Below are 20,768 nucleotides of genomic sequence, written 5' to 3'. Positions count from 1 at the left end.
TTATTTATTTATTAGATTTGTATGCCGCCCCTCTCCATAGACTCGGGGTGACTCACAACAATAGAACAATTCAAGACAAATCTAATAATTTAAAAACATTTTTAAAAAGCCCGTTATTAAAGCAGACATACACACAAACATACCATACATGAATTGTATAGGCCCGGGGGAGATGTCTCAATTCCCCCATGCCTGATGGCAGAGATGGGTTTTAAGAAATTTACGAAAGGCAAGGAGGGTGGGGGCAGTTCTAATCTCCAAGGGGAGCTGGTTCCAGAGGGTCAGGCCGCCACAGAGAAGGCTCTTCCTCTGGGACCCACCAAATGGCATTGTTTAGTCGACGGGATCTGGAGAAGGCCAACTTTGTGGGACCTAATTAGTCACTGAGATTTATGCGGCAGAAGGCGGTCCCGGAGATATTTGGGATATTTGTTTTTGCCTTTCCCCTAGCCCCCAGGAGCACTCTGAAAGCCTTCCAAATTCTCTGTGCACCACATTTTTTTGAAAAATGGCCCATTTTTTTGTAAAAATGGGACATGGGGGTGGGCTTTGGTTTGCCAAAAATGGCAGTATTCGGCATATAAGATGCACCAATATTTCCACCCTCTTTTTTTGGGGGGGGGGGGAGGTGCATCTTATACTCAGAAAAAAATATGAAGCCTATCTTAGTAGACACTTTTTTCTACTCGGGTCTCCTTATCTATTACTAAGCAGTGATCAATAAGAAATGGTTATAATAAAGGATAAACATTCATCTTTGTTCCCATTGATTTTAAACAGCTATATAAACTGTTGGGAGAAATCATCACTAGTTTATGTAAAATATAATTGTACGCTGCTTCATCACTCTAGAGTGAAGTAGCATACAATTATATCCAGGGCGAAGCTGGGTCAAAACAGTTGTGGGAATCTAAGCCTAATATCTGGAACTTTACGAGGGACTAGAGAGGTAGAAACAAGCTTCAACTCAACCCCAGTAAGACAGTTTATGTTTGTTCACAAACATTCTGGTTTCACAACTGCTTCATTGTTAATTCTAGATAAGGTTACTGACATTGTATATTTACACTTTTGAGAAGCTTTTCATAAATTTCCTAATCAAAAGCTCCTGGGCCAGCTGAGTAATCAGTAACAGATTGAACAAAAGAAAATAAAGAATAGGAATAAATTGGCAGTTTTCACAATGGAAAGAGATAAGAAGTGACCATCATTAGGATCTGTTTTAGGCCTAGTGCTATTCAACACATTGATATACAAATTAACCTAATATATCCTGTGGGTTGCAAAAGTTTCTTTCTTTGTTTAATTAATTCAATTTATAGTTTCCAACTTTCAGTTTTTGTTTCTGAGGAGGTAAAAATTTATTTAAGGAATGAAGAAACAAATAGACTATGAATTTCTTCTCTCTAGGACATTAAACTAGGACATTAAAAGCAACGGTGGCTGTGTTGTAAGCTGCGCTGAGTCTCCGGAAAAGAGCAGCCTAGAAATTGAAATGATTGATAGATGGATGGATGGATGGATGGATGGATGGATGGACGGGCGGGCGGGCGGGCGGACAGACAGACAGACAGACAGACAGACAGATAGATAGATAAATGCAATTCAATACCACGTAATATAAATTGTTCCACATTAGGGCTAGAAATTCATATTTGTGTAATCAAATAATGAGGATTGAATTGTCAGTGGTCAACCAAGAAAGTAAAAAAGTATATTGAAGTAAATAAAATCATTTACATGATGTGCAGCAGGGGTGGGTTACAATTTACTTGCTACCAGTTCACTCCTTTCTGTGCTACGTGGCTGCGCCTTGTGGGTTTATGCATGCATGCATGTGCAGTAATGAAAAATCCAAAGGGAAAAAAAGCTGAAAAAAATATCGTTACCTCATGCACAGTGGCGGAACTTGGTTTATGTATATTCTCAAAAGGAAAAAAGTAAAGAATAAAAAAAAAATTAAAATGTTGAGAACTTTTTTAAAAAAAAGATGGCAGTGCCCATGGACCGGTACCAACTGATCCAGTTCAGTGATGTCATTGTGACATCACCAGTGGGTTGCTACTGATTCAGGTGAACTTGTCCAAACTGGGAAGAACCCACCCCTGATGTGCAGTATTTATAAAGAAGACAATTTCCTTGATAAATAAAGATATTAAATGTGGAAAAATGTTTCATGGGGGACATTAACATTAGTTGACTTATTATGTATTTTCTACTGGCCTTGAAAAAGGTCAGTAGAAAATACATAATAAGTCAACTAATATGTTATTGTCCCTTATGAAACATTTTTCCACATTTAATATCTTGGGTACAGTTCTGGTCATTAGAACTAAAGAAAAGGTATCATGGGACTGAAAAACATATACAAAAGGACAACCGAAAAGGCAGTTGACCAGAGGGCATGAATACCTTCCATGTAAGCATAGGAAGCAATGATTTGGTTTGTTTACATTGGAAAAAAGTACTTAGAAACATAGTTCCCTCTAAGCTGAGCAGTGAGCAATCGCTCACTTAAAAATCACCATCAACTCAGAGTTTTCCAAACCTGCCCAGAAGCCGAGAGGGAAAGAGTGAGAGGGAAGGAGAGAGAGAGGAAGAGAGAGAAACAGATAGAAAAAAGAGAGGAAGGAAAAGAGAAAGAAAAAGAATGGGAGTAAGGAAGAGAGAAAGAAAATCAAAATCTAGTTTGAAACTAGCTCAACTATTTAAGTGGCATTTTGATATTGATAGAGTTGCCCTATTATGAGCTCACTGTTATAGACACACAGTACAGTATTTTATTTTGAAATTCTCTGAGGCAAAACAGGGTGGGTTTTTTATTTGTTTGTTTGTTTGTTTTTTATTTATTTGTTTATTTATTTATTATTTCTGTGCCGCCCAGTCCCAAAGGGACTGCCGCTATACTTTTCCGCCCCCCCCCCCCCCAAAAAAAAAAAATTAGAGGGAACACTGCTTAGAAATGTTTCAGATGTATAGAATTATGCATGGTAAATTGAACAAAGAACACGTTTCTTCATCACTGACATATGGACAAGAATTAGAAATTACGTAGTGACTAATAGAATATTTTAAATTAATAAGAAGAAAAGTGTCTTCATTGGCATGTAATCAGTCTGGTGGAAAAGATTAGAGAAATTCCTAATAGACCTGATTACTGAATGCTGCCTCCAAATACAGATGCAATTTGGCTTTACTTATTAGATACCCAAGTGCAACAATGGGAGTGAACAGCTGCCTTGATCTTTTATTTGTTGCCTTCTAGGTGCATCTGGGTTGCACTGCTTGAAACAGAATGCTAGCTAGATAGCTAAGGTATAATCCAATCAGGCTATTCTTATGTTCTCCATAAAGTTGTGAGAGCAGGTGGAAATTTTGCTCTAGATGGTCTTTCCCCAGCTGAAATGGATAAACTGATTTTTGCCTCATTTGGACCAAGATAGTCTAGCAATGCTCTTATTACTTACTCACTTACAGTAGATTACTGTAACATTTTCCAGATGCAACAATTTTGGAAAATACAGTTAGTACAAAATGAGACAACTAAGGTGATTAGTGAGTGAGTGCTGCCATTGTAAATATAATATCTATTATCTGCTGCTGGATGGATTATCTCAAGTTCCAATTTAAGGTTATGAATTTGACTAATATAGTCCTATATAGCTTGGCATTCCTTAAGGACTGTCTTTTCTAAATGGAATTTGCTGTGTCTGGACAGGCAGAGGAATAATGTTCATGCTTCTGTCTCTGTACGAATAACAATCAACACAGATCCTAAGTAACCCTCCTCTTTTGTCTGTGAAGACATTACAGAATCCCTTGTTCCCAAAGGTGCACTTGGCATTCTCTCTATTAGCTTCCTGCAAGCTAGGTCTAGGGCAGACAGTTTTGTTGGAGCCATCATTTGTGGGTTAGTGGTTGACTATTACTTGGGTGAGCACTGAATTGTATTGTTTTGAATTTCATTTGGCTTTTATATTTAATATTTTGTGCAAACTGTCAGGTGTATGTTTTGAGTGGGTGGCCTGGAAATATTTGTAATGAATACATAAATGGATTTGTCATGCTGAAAACACTGTTACGTTATTCATTAATTTTCTTCTGCATTAATTCTTTAAAAGAAAAGAAAAAGGCTTGCAATCTAAGCTAGGGGAAAATTGCAGCATCACTATTATAGCATCACTTAATCTAAATAAAAGATGCTACAATTAGTGTCCCATAATAACATAATGAAACTAGTTGTTTTTTTTAAAAAAACCTTGGATCTATACTTTGTGGCCTTGCAGAACAAAGGAGAAGCAATACAATGAATCTGGCATGCATTAAATAGAAGAGCCCTAAATTAAAAGTGTAAATTATTAATGATTTTGTAAATGGAATATATCATCTAGATGGGTGGTGGGATGGTGGAGGAGAATTCTTCAGGAAAGAATAAATAGTTTATACTGTTGCATTCCATATAAGTGATCTTGATTGAAATCTGCACTGCTGGATGCATTTTGATGGAAGCTTGTGAAATATATCTGCAAAAATAAAACAAAAATTAATTGTATAGAAGCCACAATTAAGCAGGCGTGGCCTTAATACGATTGAGTGATAACTAAGCATTTGTCAGTGGAAAAAAGTTTCCTTTGAAGGCGGAAAGTGCTAGGAATTTCTACTAAGGTCTAATATACTTCATAAAACTATGTGAAACAATGTGCTTAATAAATGCTAAGCAAACAGTTGAGATAATAGCTTTTATTTCAAGAGCCCCATGCATGTTTAATGTGAAATATTTTTAAAGAATGGTACTATCTGACTTTGTAATTGGAAGATGTCTTCCCTCTTCTATATTTTACATTAATCTTTATAAGTGTGTTTTCTCTAGCTAAAATTTATATTTTATCTTTTCTCTCTATTCATATTTTGATGAAGGGGCACAGCCAGGGATGAAATGTGCAATTTCTACATTATGTATTACATGGAAGCCAAATATGCAGTTTCATCCATGATCTGTACACAGAACATTAAGCCAGAGATATTCAAGAGCATACCTCAAGAAGCAAATATCCCTATTCCAGTCAAGCCTGATATGACTATGATGGCCCATGGACATAATGAAGGTAAAAATATTTATTCCTTTCTAATATCACTACGGGAAAGAATGATATGTCTGAACATATAGAGTATATGTGAGGAAGTCAATCAAGGTGCTTGCTATACCTATGTAAACATACTGATATTTAGATATGTAGCCAAACAAAATATGCCAAAATATTCATCATAGCCCTCCAGGTAGTGAACAGTACATTCAACTGGTATGGCATTATGTAGCATTTCAGGGTTTAAGAATTAAATAATTAGTTGTCATATTACTTTGTTCTAAATCTTAATATACATGAAATAAATAAATATTAATAATTGGACCAAATCCAAGCCAGAATCTGTTATTAGAATATGTCTAATTCTATGTAACATTAAAAAGAGTGCTAATGTTTATTGGTTGAATTTTAATTCTGTTCCTTTATCCTTTTTTATGTTTTGTGTTAGCTTTCTTTAATTATCCAGATTGGAAGAAAAAGTGAAATAAAAATTAAAAATAATGTAGAGATTCAATTTAGATGAAGCTTGCTCATATTCTGTTTTTACTAGTACATTTACTAGTACATTCACTTGAATCCCAAATTGTGTGACTACAGTCAAGAAATGGTTGAATGGTTGAATGGTACAGGTGCTTATCTAAAGAGAAAAGTAAGGCTCCCTATAAAACTGGTATAAATACCTTCATTTTATAAGCATCCTGTTAGACTGTACAAAATTCCAAGCAATCATTATGCGGCAACTAACTCAATTATTGCTCCCATCTAGTGGTCTCCCAAACTTTTAGCTTAAAACTGGTAGACCTAATCTTTTACCAGTATAAACATACTGGTAAAAGATTAGGGTTCAGACAAAGGGTTTTTTGTTTGTTTGTTTGTTTGTTTGTTTGTTTGTTTAGTAGGACCATTTAGTAGATTAAACTCATGGTTATGGAATATTGATCTAAATGTCATTGGAGTGAAGAATAAGCATTTCCATGAAATTTTCTAATAATTTATTTCATATTTGTAATATGAAATTTCTTTCATTTTTTTTTTTAGAAATCAAAAATGAAGGCACAGGTATGATAATGCAGCAACCAAAAAGAGAAGAGGAGGAGATTTTAGATCAGGGTATGATATTTGTTCCTTTAAATACATACTTTATAATTTTAATGTTAGAGCTGTTGAAGTCCTATAAACATAGTTGAAGCTTCTTTTTTCTTTGCTAATACATACAAAAGTTGTCCTTGCCACTATGTCGTAGTGTCCCAAATGTTACAAACCTCTAAACTTGCAAATGCCTCCATTAGCACAATCTAATTTGATTTTTCAAAGTTTATTTATTTTTTTATTTCTATAATTGTAATAATCTAATAATAATCTAATATAATAATGTAAACATATTATTAGATTTTACTGTATTCTAAATGGAGTTAACATTTAATCTGTAGCTGTTAGTTACAAAAAATAATAACAGAAAAATAATGCATACATATTTTGTAAGCAGTACATTTTGACACTGATATTTATAACATTATAATTTATGTTTACACTAATGTGGAGTAGCTTGGCAAGAAATTTGAAATCTGCACACAATATAAGTATATTTCTGTGTTTTAATATTTGATATTAATATTAATTTTATTTCAATGTAAATGTGTGAAATAGGTTTGTTTCCATGTTTTTCAAGGCTTACAGTAAACAAATCAACCATTAATATCTAGTGTTTTATTAAAGTTTTCTTTGGGGATCTGATTTCTTGTACTTCACTATAGGTTAAAGAATGGATAATTGAATTAAATTTATGTAATACTTACTTATAAAAATATATAGTTTTTTTATTTATATAGCATATGTAATGTTACACATCCAGTATGGATCAATATGCAAAGGGAAGATTACCTAGCTTGTAATTTCTCCATCAGTACCTTAAATGTGTTTGCAATTGTTATTTTGTGAAGGTGTTTACCTCTATCTATGGGAACTTAACTTGCAAAATGTGTCTATTAGATGAAAATATATAAAATGTGTGTATTAGGGGAAAACATCATCAACTAACAATTAAGTTTTATGCTTTATTTATTCAACTGTGAAATGTTTCAGTGGAAAAAAATTGACGAACCAGACAGTTATAGAGGTGCAGATGACAGAGGCATGTTTTTTTTCCTTGTTTTTCCTCTCTAAAGCTAATGTGCATCTTATGGTCTGGTGTGTCTTATATATATGGTATATGCACATGGTTTATTTAACCATTTGACAGATTTATGTCCCACCTTTCAATCTGAAACTCATGTTGGTGTGCAGTCTCCCAGAATCCATTGTCAATTGCATACATTAATTCAAAAATTCACTTCTCACCCCTATGAGTGGTATGTGCCCTCATGGTGATAATATATGTAGCAATAATAATAATTTAATAATAATAATAATTTATTAGATTTGTATGCCGCCCCTCTCCGAAGACTCGGGGCGGCTAAGCAATGCTAAGTGACAGTGACATCAAGAAAAACAATGATAAGTTAAAGATGTACCAGTACTGAAGGACGAATTAGAGAGGATGTCAAAAAATAAAGACCAAAGTGTCTTAGGGCTGTGACCTGTGTCCCCAACAGATCTCAGTAACAACATCAGAACTTTTCTCTATCCAGAAAAGTGCAATGTTAGGAATAGCTAAAATACTGTGTAGAACCCTTAAATTCCAAAGCTGAAAGGATTCAAGCACATGCAGAGCAACAGTGGAGACAGTACATCACCTTTGTATATACCAGTGATGGGGAACTATGGCACGGGTGCCACAGGTGGCATGTGGAGCCATATCTGCTGGCACATGACCTATTGCCCTAGCTCAGCTCCAATGTGCATGTGTGTGCCAGCCAGCTTATTTTTGGATTGCACAGAGGCTCTGGGAGACGTTTTTGGCTCCCAGAGCGCCTCTGGGGGGTGGGGAAGGCATCTGTACCCTCCCCTGGCTCCAGGGAAACCTTTGGAGCCTGGGCAAGGTGAAACATGAGCTTACTGGGCCCACCAGAAGTTGGGAAACAGGCCATTTCTGGTCTCCAGAGGGCCTCCAGGGGAGCGGGGGAGGCTGTTTTCACACACCCCAGGCATTGAATTATGGGTGTGGGCACATGCTCACGCTCTTTCAGCACCCAAGGAAAAAAAGGTTCGCCACGTGTGAGCTATCTTGAATTGATTTTCAGTGTTTTCTTTCACAATCCCTTAAGAAGGTTCTTCATGTTGTGTTGACTTTGTATAATGCCAGGCATTCATAGATCCATGTGTGGCATTAAAATATCGGCTTCCCATAATCAATCCAGGCTCTACCTGAATTGGTCTCAATGGTTTTTTGCTTCAGCATCCTAATCACTTCAGCCACTTTAGCCCCTTAGACCTCACCTCTATAAATGTATGTTTACATATGTGTTGGTCAAGCCACCTACTCCTCAAAAAAGAGCAGAGCCAAGAGGAAAATTTTATATTAATTGATTATATGCCTACTAATGAAAATTAAGTATTTATAAAATTATCTAATCGCTTATTTACATATACTCACAATCACTTTTCACACGCATAAGTACATATAAGTCCACACGTCCATTCATCTGCATAAGTAAATAGAAGAACACAGTAATTCCCATAGGGAAAGAGAGGTGGAGTTCAATGGCTCTTCTTTCCAGGAACATATTTATATAAGGCTGAGGCTTATTCTCATTCTTTTTTTCATCATATCCAGAGGGTAAAGACACTTCTTTCAGTTTTAAGGTCTCTAGTAATTAATGATCCTAATTTTCATGGATCTTTATTAGCTGGGACACCTTTAGGGAGGCTTTCGGAGATAAACACTCTCGATACCAGAAATTCCCATCCTGGACAATCTCCAGATATGAATATGAACTCCCAGAATTCTCTGTTATGATCACAATCTCTGGAAATACTGATATACATGTACATGCCAATGAGAGGAAGATAATATGCACCCTTCTCTTCTTTGAAGGAATGGCAGCAGCTTCTTTTCTTCCTCTGACAGCTCTTTCAAGCATGTCGTTGATTATTTGTGCTGCCTACTCATTTCTTCGTTCTCATTCATATGAAAATATTCTTGGTGCTATAGTGTCAGCAAAACACCAAACCCACTCCAATTCACAATAATTTTGGGGACAGTCCTCCTTGATCTTTTGTATACCTGTTGAAAGACTACAATTTGCAATAGAATGACATTTTACGATATAGCTTCAAAGCTGGGAGAGTAAGAAGTCAGATACAGTGGTACCTCATCTTACGAACGCCTCTTCTAACGAACTTTTCAAGATACGACCCCGGTGTTTAAGATTTTTTTGCCTCTTCTTCCGAACTATTTTCACCTTACGAACCCAAGCAGCTGCTGCTGGGATGAAGGGGTTTCTTTTCTCCCCCTTTTTTTAAGAAAGAAAAGGGAGGGGCAGCTTGGAGGAGTAAAGATTTTGCATGCTTGCAAAGGCACTGAAACAGTGTCTTTTTAAGAAAGAAAAGGGAGGGGCAGCTTGGAGGAGTAAAGATTTTGCATGCTTGCAAAGGCACTGAAACGGTGTATTTTGAAGAAAGAAAAGGGAGGGGCGCCCCCCTTGCCTTTCTTCCTTCCCACTCACCCTTTAGCCTACCCTTGCTTCTTCCACCCGCCCCCTTTAGCTGCTCCTCCCTGCCCTCTGTTCGCCTCCCTTCTAAAAGTTTGGGATTTTCCTGAAGGATTTGCACGCATTATTTGCTTTTACATTGATTCCTATGGGAAACATTGTTTCATCTTACAAACTTTTCACCTTATGAACCTCCTCCTGGAACCAATTAAGTTCGTATGATGAGGTACCACTGTATTTCTTTAAATTATATTATAACTTAGCACTGAACTAGTACTGACACCATGTATAAGCATTAAACCAGTGGTGAAATTCAGCAGGTTCTGACAGGTTCTGGAGAACCGGTAGTGGAAATTTTGAGTAGTTCAGAGAACCCGAAAATGCCACACTTGGCTGGCTCCAGAGTGGGTTGGGAATGGATATTTTGCAATATCCTTCTTCCAGGAGTGGGGAGATAATGGGGATTTTATAGTATCTTTACCCTGCCACACCCACCCGGCTATACCCACAGAACAGGTAGGGGGGGAATTGAATTTCACCCCTGCATTGAACACATTTATGTTCTTATTCTCAAGTGGCTTAATATCAATCAACAGACTTTTGTTTGCAAGGTTTTCTCTGAAGTAAATCCTGTAGATTTTGATGTGATATCCTAAAGTATTTTCTAGCTTGGGAATTCTTGCTTAATATAGTAGTTAATGTACTCTCAGTATGGCATTGATATTAATAGGAATTTTTTTCATTAAAAAAAATCCACTAGAAAGTTTCTTCTGGGATTTTTTTTGTAAAAGTATCGTTTTGAGAAGATGCTACATTTTTATTTTATTCAATAAAAATCTCTGGTTTTTAGATGTGTATATGCCAAGTATGTTTATATGGCAACACATTCTTTGTTATTGGCTAAGAAAGAATTCAGAATTCTTAAGACTGTGTATGAGTTCCTATAATTTTTTAAATAATTGATATAAAATATTTTGTCCCACTGAATTTTATTGCAATAGTTTTAGTTTTATATATAAGAAAAAAATAATAATGCAACTATTGGGTTTTCACTTAGGATGCTAATGACAAAGGTATTAAATTAATATAATTCTCTAAAGAATTAATTCCCATGAATAATGGATTGATTTTGAATGTTTTATTGGTAGAACAATAAAGGAGAGTGGCGGCATACAAATCTAATAAACAAACAAACAAATAAATAAATAATATATTGTCTAATTCAGCGAGTTGCAGTCTTTTTTTTTAGTGAAAGATATATTTATCCAGATAATTTGTTGTCTAAGGATGACAGTTATGGCACAAGTGAACCATAAGATGGTCAGGCCCCTCTTTCTAATTTTTTATAAAGCATCAACATCTTTCCCAAGCAGTAGGTTGACAGGAAAGTGAAAGATATCTTTTTTCAGAGTTCTAAATAGCATTTAGAAATACACATAGCTATAACTATTTTGTATGACACTAGCATTGAACTGAGAATCAGTTTGATATACTAGTTAAAGCACCAGAAGAAACTTTTAAAGCACTTTTTAAAAAAATAGTTAGAATAAAATATAATAAGATTGTGAAGTATACCTGTGTTTCATTTACTATGACCAATTTATGGTTTACTCAGAGGGAAAGATAGCTCATAAAATCATTATTCTCCTTCTCAGTATGGTAGAGCTGTTTGACACAAACAATAAGAGATTAACTCACTGTTCTTTTTCATGAAGTAAAACATCCATTATGCTAGTCAACTAATTATCACAGTTTTTATCACACAATCGTTTAGGACAGAAACTGTGCACCAATAAATATTAAAAACTAAAAATACCTTTTTGAGGATCTGTTCAAAAAGTAAAGTCTGATTTTAAGCCTCATTTTCATTTGAGGACAGATAATGTAGTCACTGAATCCAATACTATTCCTGACTTTTTCCATCTTTATGGTACTTTATGGTATTATTGTTACGTATTACTTATTATATATTACTAACTCTGGATAGCTTAGAATGTTAAAAGGATTAAAACTGCACAAACTCCATAGATGAACAAAATACTGTAAAAATAAAATTAATTATTTTATATGAATCTGCGAACTTATGATAGACATGCCAGAGGTGGCATACAGAGCCCTTTCTGTGAGCATATGCACCATTGCCAGCTGCACTTTTAAGTTCCGTAGTGCACATGCATGCCAGCCAGCTGGTCTGGTGCACATGTGCATTTGAATAGCAGTTCTCTTCCAGGTTCTATCATGCACGCTGGATAACTGGTCTTTGCGCATGTACGTGATGGAACCCAGAAGAAAGCAGCTGGCCAGCATTCATTCATTCATTCATTCATTCATTCACTTATTAGATTTGTATGCTGCCCCTCTCTGTAGACTCGGGGCGGCTCACAGCATACAATGAAACAATTAATAACAAATCTAATAAATTTAAAAAACTTTTAAAAACCCCATTATTAAAACAGACATACACACAAACATACCATACATAAATTGTGTAGGCCCGGGTGTGTGCCTCAATTCCCCCATGCCTGACGGCAGAGGTGGGTTTTAAGGAGTTTACGAAAGGCAAGGAGGGTGGGGGCAGTTCTAATCTCAGGAGGGAGCTGGTTCCGGAGAGTCGGAGCCACCACAGAGAAGGCTCTTCCCCTGGGACCCGCCAGACGACATTGTTTAGTCAATGGGACTCGGAGAAGGCCAACTCTGTGGGACCTAATCAGTCGCTGGGATTCGTGCGGCAGAAGGCGGTCCCGGAGATATTCTGGTCAGATGCCATGAAGGGCTTTATAGGTCAAAACCAACACTTTGAATTGTGACTGGAAATTGATCAGCAACCAATGCAGACTGCGGAGTGTTGGTGTGACATGGGCATACCTTGGGAAGCCCATGGAATGCGATGTAACCCGGAAGTACAGCTGGCTAGTGCATGCAAACTGGTCAGCTGCTCCCTTTCAGGTTTCAATGCTCCCGTGTGCATGTTCCTGTTTTGGACTCCATGCCAGAAACGTTAGCCACCACTGATATAGATAATGAAATAGGTCAAACCAGAACTTTGGAAATATCTTGATCTAGAATGGAGTGAGTTCAGATCCATCTGTTCTGCCCTGCGTTTTCTGAATTATTCCACTCGCAGAATTCTATCTGTGATTGAATGTAAAGTATACTCAAGGTAGAAGTGTAACCCACTTCCAGTTTCAGATAAAAGTCCAGTGCTACTATGCCTTGTTGTATGCAGTATGTGAAAAATACTGAGATGAATTTATGCAGTAGACTTGGGATTGTAGGTTATACAAAACCATCAGTAAAGTTAAATTACTAGCATTTGATGCATAAGCCTTATAACACTTTTTTAAAAAAAATCTTTCAGCCATCTGCTTCATTATTCCTAAGTCATATTCTGTCCTTTCAGTGCAGGAGATGAGGTGTATAAATACAGTGCTCAAAGAGAAAGAGAGAAAGAGAGTTTGCTGTAGTGGCAGTTTGTTTAAGGCTTGAAGCAATGCAGAATCAGCTATATTAAATACTTATACAAAACTTGGGTGATCTCTACGCAAAACATCCATTTGCCTATTGAGATGAGACAAAACTAAAATTGAAAAACAAAGCATACACACACACACACACACACACACACACTAGTTCTTTGCCTAGACAAAATATTGATGTAGCAATAGTACTTAGACTTATATAATTTTCCATAGTGCCTTAATAGCACTCTGAATTGTTTACAATGTCAGCATATCGCATCCAGCAATCTGGGTCCTTATTTTACCTACCTTCAAAGGATGAGTCAGCCTTGAGCCCCATTAGGATCAAACTCCAGGTGGTGATCAGAGTTTGCCTGCAGTACTGTATTCTAACCACTGCACCACCACTGGTCAGTATTGATATACAGTATGTAACTGAAGAAATACTGCAATAACGCCAAAAAGATACAGACAGCATAAAGTTTTCTATGATACTGTCAAATTATATTCTACTTAAAAGTAAATGCATTGCATCTTTTAATTAAATGTAGCTAATAGCACAACAAAGTACAAGTAAGATATTATAAGTTGCACAAGACACAGAAAAAAAAGGCAAAAACTGGGAAGGGAAGCATTTCTATTTTTCTTAAAGTCATCCAAGAACTTGCTGTGATGACTTAGCAGAGGATTTCAAACATGAGTCTCTACACTCAAGAATAGTCATCCCACTTGTCAGGAGAGCCTCCCGAATTTTTTGGCTTCTTCACAAGAAGCAATAGGGGAGATTAAGTACTTGCAATTAAAATAAATAGTTCCGTATTCCATTCAGTAAGACTCAGGAAGTCTATTTTCTCTGTGGGATATATAATTTTCTGATGAATATGATCTTAATTTTTTCTTCCTTTGCCACTTAGACTTATTTCCTATTTGATCTGCTGTAAAGAAACAAGAAGGGTTTGGGGAGAGATTGATGGTTCTGGCTTTATGCCACTATTCTATTTTTCCTAAATAATTTACCCAGGCTGGGGAGACAATAATGACACCTGTCATGCATTGCTTGATATCAGAAACCATGTTCCTATATTGTTAACTTCAGGCAACCTAATTTTCAGGACTGAGATGCCGAATAAGAAGTTAATTATTTTATCCTGAATGCTACTTATTGTAAACTATTATAGCCGCCCTGAGTCCGCGGAGAGGGGCACCATACAAATCTAAATAATAAATAAATAAATAATAAATAAATAAATAAATATTCCATAGCAGATTGATTCCAGTTAGAGTAGGAAACAGGAAAGCAGAAGAAAAGAGCTGCAGTGTGTGTGTGTGTGTGTGTGTGTGTGTGTGTGTGTTAGAATATCAAATATCTTGTGAGAAATGCTTTAAATCAGAGCTCCAAGAGGGTTAATGAAGGGAAACAGTCTAACACTGAGAGTGCTTTATCAAATGTGTTATCAAGGTTGACTTAACACATTTTGTTCAGCTCCAATTTGCTTTGTTAATTTCATCAAAATTGGCCACATTAACTGATAATTATTTCTTGACAGGAGATTTCACTTGGGATATTCCCTGTCAAAAGAGTAAAGCTGCAAATTTTGTAGAAAGCATTCAGACAAGACTGCTTATAAACATGACAATGCCTCCTTAGGGTAGTCTCTAAAAAGACTTAATTATCCTCTTTGCTGATTCTTAACAATAGATTTTCTACAAAACACTTGATCTTAGCTCATTATTATTTGCATTTATTATTTTTGCACAAAACTTAAAAAATATTTAAATATTTTAAAAATATGACATAATTCCATATTTTTTTAAGGGCTATTATAAATATCCAATATTTACCTTAATTATCCTTTAAATCTTATGGAAGTGCCTTTAAACCACCATATTTGTAAAACTATGTTGAAGTTGGGGAAGCTGGTATTCTTCCTCCTCACTACTCATATTTAGTGTTCAAAGCAGAAAAAAAACATATGCTCATTGATAATAATGATAATTCTAGTTCATACATAGGAAACCTAGAAATAAGTGTGGGACAAATGTAGATATTCACACATGCCTTGAATTTTGCTGTTAAAGAGGACAAATTATAATGGATTTGTGCTTAAGCATTTTTTTTGTAATTTTGATTATTTCCAGTGTATTTTATATCTTCTTTTAGATCTTCCATAAAAAAAATTAAAATCTAGAGCTATATTATGCTGTGGGATTGTACATGTGGGATAAAAAGGCCGAAATAGACCTATCCTAGTCACCCAAAATTTTCAAATTCAGCAAAAACATGTGACGTGTGTAGATAGATAGATAGATAGATAGATAGATAGATAGATAGATAGATAGATAGATAGATAGATAGATAGATAGATAGATAGATATTCAGTGGTATCTCTATTTAAGAATTTAATTCATTCCGTGACCAGTTTCTTATGTAGAAGAGTTTGTAAGTAGAAGCAATTTTTTCCCATAGGAATCAATATAAAAACAAATAATGCGTGCAAACCCATTAGGAAATAAATAAAAGCTCGGAACCTGGGTGGGAGGAGGAGGAAGAAGAGGGGGAGGACAGTCGCTGCTGAAGGAAGAAGGTGAAGTGAAAGGAATTTTTAAAAATCCAAAACTTTAAGGCTTTTTAAAAAATGAGGGACTCTGAGATGGCAAGGAGGAACATGCGCCTCCCATACACTGTGCCAGAGAGAGAAACCCAGGCAGGTTTGACTCCTTTGACCGAAATGCTGCTGCTGCTTCTACCTGCTTCCTCTTCCTTCCCATGCTGAAAGGTTCCCCTCTCCTCTTGCTCGCTCGCTTTGTAGCCGGCGCCTTTCCTTCAGTGTGGTGACTCCTCGGTTTGTCTGAAGCCGAGTTCATCCCTTTTGCCTTTACGCACCCAGACGCTCCGGAAGGCAACCTCGCGCCAGATGTATGGGAGGCAGTGCAAGCGAATCACCACAGTGAAGTAGTTTATTCCTTCTCCAAGCACCCAGAGAAAGGAAAATGCTCCATTTGCTCTGGGCTGCCCAGAGCGAAGGGAGCGTTTCTTTTCTCTTGGCGCTGGCAGATGTTTATTCCCTCTCCGAGGGCCCAGAGAAAGGAAAATGCTTTGTTCGCTCTGGACTGCCAAAGCCTCCTTAAGCGCCACCAAAAGGCTCCTCTGGCAGCCTAGAAAAGCCAGAGATGGCCGAGATTAAAGAGGGAATGGCAGGAAACTGGCCAGGTCTTTGTATGTATACACACACACATACTGCTACATATATCTGTATACAGTGATCCCTCGATTTTCGCGATCTCGATCTTCGCGAAACGCTATATCGTGATTTTTCCCACCCGATGACGTCACTCTCTTCCTTCCTTTCTCATCTTTCTTTCTCTCTCTCTTTCTCTATCTTGCTTCTTCCTCTCTCACACTATCTTTCTCCCTCTCTCATCTCTTTCTTTCCTTCTCTCTCTTTCTCTATCTCTCCCCCTCTTGCTGGCGGGCGGGCGGGCGAGCGGGGGCATCAGCGAGGAGCCGGGGTTTCCCCTTTGCATGGGCGGCGGGGAAACCCCGATCTTCGAGCAGACGAAGATCGGGGTTTCCCCGCCGCCCACGCAAAGGGGAAAGCCCGATTCGGCTCCTCGCTGCTGCCGCCGAGCAGATCAGCTGCTGGGCGGCCGCAGCAGCAGCGAGCAGACGAAGATCATGGTTTCCCGCCGCCCACGCAAACTCCACCATCTGCGCATGCGCGGCCATGGAAAAAAGGGCGCGCATGCGCAGATGGTGTTTTTACTTCCGCAACCCTACATCGCGAAAAACCGATTATCGCGAGGGGTCTTGGAACGGAACCCTCGCGATAATCGAGGGATCACTGTATACATACATTAAATGCTTGAATTTTACAAGCTTTAGGGAGTTGTAACCAAACACATTTATAAGGCAATAAATTGCAAAATATAGCTTTTTAGACTAAATCATTGTTATTACTAGTATTTCTATTATTTAGTTTATTGGAAACTGATTTGAGCAAAAGCAGGGTGGATAAGAATGGGCAATTCATTATTTAACATTATAGTTAGGAAAGACAAGCTAACAACTTTGTTTTTGAAAAGGGCAGGGCTCTATGTTTTGTTCAAAATTAAATAGAAGATTATGTACAGAATTGGATTCACTCTTTCAGAGACTGGGAATCATACTTGTTTTTTTTCCACTCAGTCCCAATAAGAGAAGGATGGTGATATGAATTAAGCAGGGATAAGACAAGTAAGTAGGCCTAGTCAGATCCCCCCAATGGTCCCCTCCCCCAAATTTCAGTAAATAATATGAGATAAATTATGCACCATCAAGTCACTGTGGATTCCCAGCAATTTTCTCACAACTATCTTTCCTTAACCCTGGTCTTTCAGGTGCATTCATTGCTATTATAACAACTATCCATCTTTATGCTGTCGGTCTCGCTCTTTCTTTCCATTTTTTACAAAAGAGCTTTTTCCAGAGGGACAGGTCCTCGCATAATTTGATCATTTATGCTTCAATGAGAACTCTGGATTGATATATTGTATTTGATGATCCATTTTGTTTGCTTTCTTTGCTGTCCAGCATATTTTCAGGAGTTTCTCCAACACCAAATTTCAAAAATAGCTATACCGTACTATATATGTATTCCAGCATTTTTGTTTTCCATTACATTGAGGGAAAAAACCCTGAATGTGTTTGAGAGTCTGCAGGTACTTCAAACCTATGTATTAGTACTGAATACCATTAGTAATCACTGAGAATGTAACTGATAATCCCTTAACTACATAGAAAATAATTTATATCAGTTGGAATGATCAGATTAATAAAATAATAGCAACAATAACCATCTGCTAAACACAGTGCCATAAAATTGAGAAACACAAACTAAAGGTATGATCAGTTACATCATAGGTATCTAATTTGATCGCATCACCTGAAAGAAAGCAAATACAGTTTCTCTTGAACTGTTTTCACCTAATTTTTGGCAAATGGATAAATATGATAATTGTGTTTCAGGGTATAATTCAGTTTAAGCCTGCTGTTGTGTTCACATTTACTATACACTTGTACTGTTTTGGGTGTAACGAAATGTAACAATCAGCATGTAGCAAAAAGTAAACTAAACGGAAAAAAACCCACTCTCATAGTAAGACCCACTCAAATGAGGAAAAGTCAATTAATCACAAGTTTCAGATCCGCATGACAAATAATCTGCAGGATCTCAAATTTTATTTCGGGTCATATAGATCCGAGCATAGGAGTAGGGTTAAACAAGTTTCGAAGGTAAGTGTAACTGTACACCAAATATTCCTTATAAAATATCTTGTTCAACCTAACTAAGTTCTTTCACTCTCTTCTTTCACTTTCACTCTCCGGATTCTGACATGGCTTTATTTTGACAATGTAAATACAGTGATACCTTGTCTTACAAACTTAATTGGTTCCGGGACAAGGTTCTTAAGGTGAAAAGTTTGTAAAACGAAACAATGTTTCCCATAGGAATCAATGGAAAAGCGATTAATGCGTGCAAGCCCAAAATTCACCCCTTTTGCCAGCCGAAGTGCCCGTTTTTGAGCTGCTGGGAGTCCCCTGAGGCTCCCCTCCATGAGAAACCCCACCTCCGGACTTCTGTGTTTTTGCGATGCTGCAGGGGAATCCCAGCATCGCAAAAACAAGTGCTTCGCTGGCAACAGAAGTCCGGAGGTGGGGTTTCCCATGGAGGGGAGCCTCAGGGGAATCCCAGCAGTGCACAAACAGGTGCTTCGCTGGCAACGGAAGTCTGGGGGCGGGGCATCCCAGCGGTGCCGGTGGGTTTGTAAGGTGAAAATAGTTTGTAAGAAGAGGCAAAAAAATCTTAAACCCCGGGTTTGTATCTCGAAAAGTTTGTATGACGAGGCATTTGTAAGACAAGGTATCACTGTATTCTATCTATCTCTGGTTCCTGCCAAGGATTCATAAATCAAATGTAACAATTGTACAATTACAACAATTGTAACCCAAGTAAGCTTTGAGGAATAACTTGGAGAACTTATAGAAAACATTTCCTGCTGCTTTTCCATCTATCCTTTGTCAGCTTTGCTACCGCATCTTGCACCCTGCCTGACTTGCCTGCCATTCTTTCCCTTTTCTTTCTCCTTCTCTACACAGGTGATTTCTATTCCCTCATTTCCAGGCTGCTAGGAGAAAGGGAAGATGTGGTTCACCTGCACAAGTATAACCCTGCAGAAAATGCTGAATCCGATTTTGTAGCCGAGATTGCTAATGTAGTCCAGAAGAAGGATCTTGGCTGGCCTGATGCCAGAGCATTTCCCAAGAATGACAAAAGGGCTAATGCCATTCTTGTCAGAGACAGAATCCATAAGTTTCACAGATTAGAATCAACTCTGAGGCCACCGGAAAACAGGCATGTTGCTTTGCAGCAAAATAAACCCAGAGTAGGGAACTGGGAAAAAGAACAGACAGGAGGTAGGTGGTTTGGAGTATTTTTTTATCTATCGCTATCCGGATCTGTGCTCCATTCCGTGCAATGTGAGGAGGAAATGTGTTTGGGGCTGTGTTTTAAAAACATATTGTTTGACACTCTTGTACCAAATGTTTAAATGAAAAATGCATTCCGTTCAGGATCAAGAATTATTAAAATTACATTCAAATTGTATTTCTCTTTCCAAGAGGACTAGAATGTTTTTTCCCCCTAGATATCTAAACTGTCTCGTCCCAATTTTATTTCATTATTTAATCATCTGTAAATAATTCCTTTATAAATTGGGCAACTAATTGAGAAATACTATATTGTTTGCTATTTTGAGATATCAATTGAAAACCAAACTGAAAAAAAAAATTTTTTTAATGAAAGCAAGCTAAAGTTTGTTTTCAATACAATGTAATTAAACATCAAGAGGAAATAAAATATACTGTACAACAAAAAATTGGAAAGAATAGATACAGAAAGGAAAAAAGGTTAAAAAGTGAGAAAGCTAGCTAAATCTGACAAATTTAGCTAGCTTTTTTTTCTTACAGATGTTTATTTCACGCTTACATGAAATATGTGATTGAACTTTCTGCATTTCTATTTATATGTTACCTTTCCAAAAGTGTAAGCAATATTGTTCTGTATATAATATTGCTTTCTCCAGAAGCCCAGAGCTAGTGCGTAAGTTGCTGGTGCCAGCTTATCTATGGAAATAAGTCAAGATGCTGAATAGCATAAATCAGAGGAAGGAAATGTATGAAACAGCAACTCTTTTTCCTGATTAGAAAAGTTATATTGATTTTTCTACCATTTCCCAATATAAGACTAAGAGCTGCAGCTAAACCCAAAAATACAAAAATAAAGAGAGCAAAAAGTTCTGCTTTATTTAATTAGTTATTTATTTATTTGCTTAGTTTCTTAAGGAGAAAAGCAACCTAAAACTTTGAAGAAATTTCCTGACATTGAGAACAATAAATCAGTGGAGCGGTTTCCTTCAAAACTTATGATGGCTCCATTACTGAGGCTTTTAAAAGGAGACTGCACAGCCATTTGCCTGAAATGATATATGATCTCTTGGTTGAGCAGAGATTTAGACTAGAAGACCTCCAAGGTCCCCTCCAACTCTGTTATTCTGTTATTTACAATTTCTGAAGCCATAGCTTGCCTCCTATTTTGGAT

The 20,768-nt window shown here is 37.1% G+C and overlaps 1 protein-coding gene across 4 annotated transcripts in view; it reads left to right on the top strand.

Moving 5' to 3' along the window:
* PAM (peptidylglycine alpha-amidating monooxygenase) overlaps positions 1-20,768 on the top strand; it is a 167,171-nt gene that overhangs the window by 112,297 nt on the left and 34,106 nt on the right. For 2 of the 4 annotated variants that reach the window (XM_070742973.1, XM_070742974.1), the window contains exons 13-15: positions 4,918-5,105; positions 6,123-6,194; positions 19,268-19,585. In XM_070742973.1, the coding sequence (XP_070599074.1) occupies positions 4,918-5,105; positions 6,123-6,194; positions 19,268-19,585 (578 nt within the window). The remainder of the gene's footprint in view (positions 1-4,917; positions 5,106-6,122; positions 6,195-19,267; positions 19,586-20,768) is intronic. The other 2 variants (XM_070742975.1, XM_070742976.1) reach the window with 1 other exon arrangement.

The sequence above is a fragment of the Erythrolamprus reginae genome, chromosome 2 (assembly GCF_031021105.1).
Source record: "Erythrolamprus reginae isolate rEryReg1 chromosome 2, rEryReg1.hap1, whole genome shotgun sequence".
NCBI lineage: Eukaryota > Metazoa > Chordata > Lepidosauria > Squamata > Dipsadidae > Erythrolamprus > Erythrolamprus reginae.
This window is presented reverse-complemented; position numbering and strand designations above follow the sequence as displayed.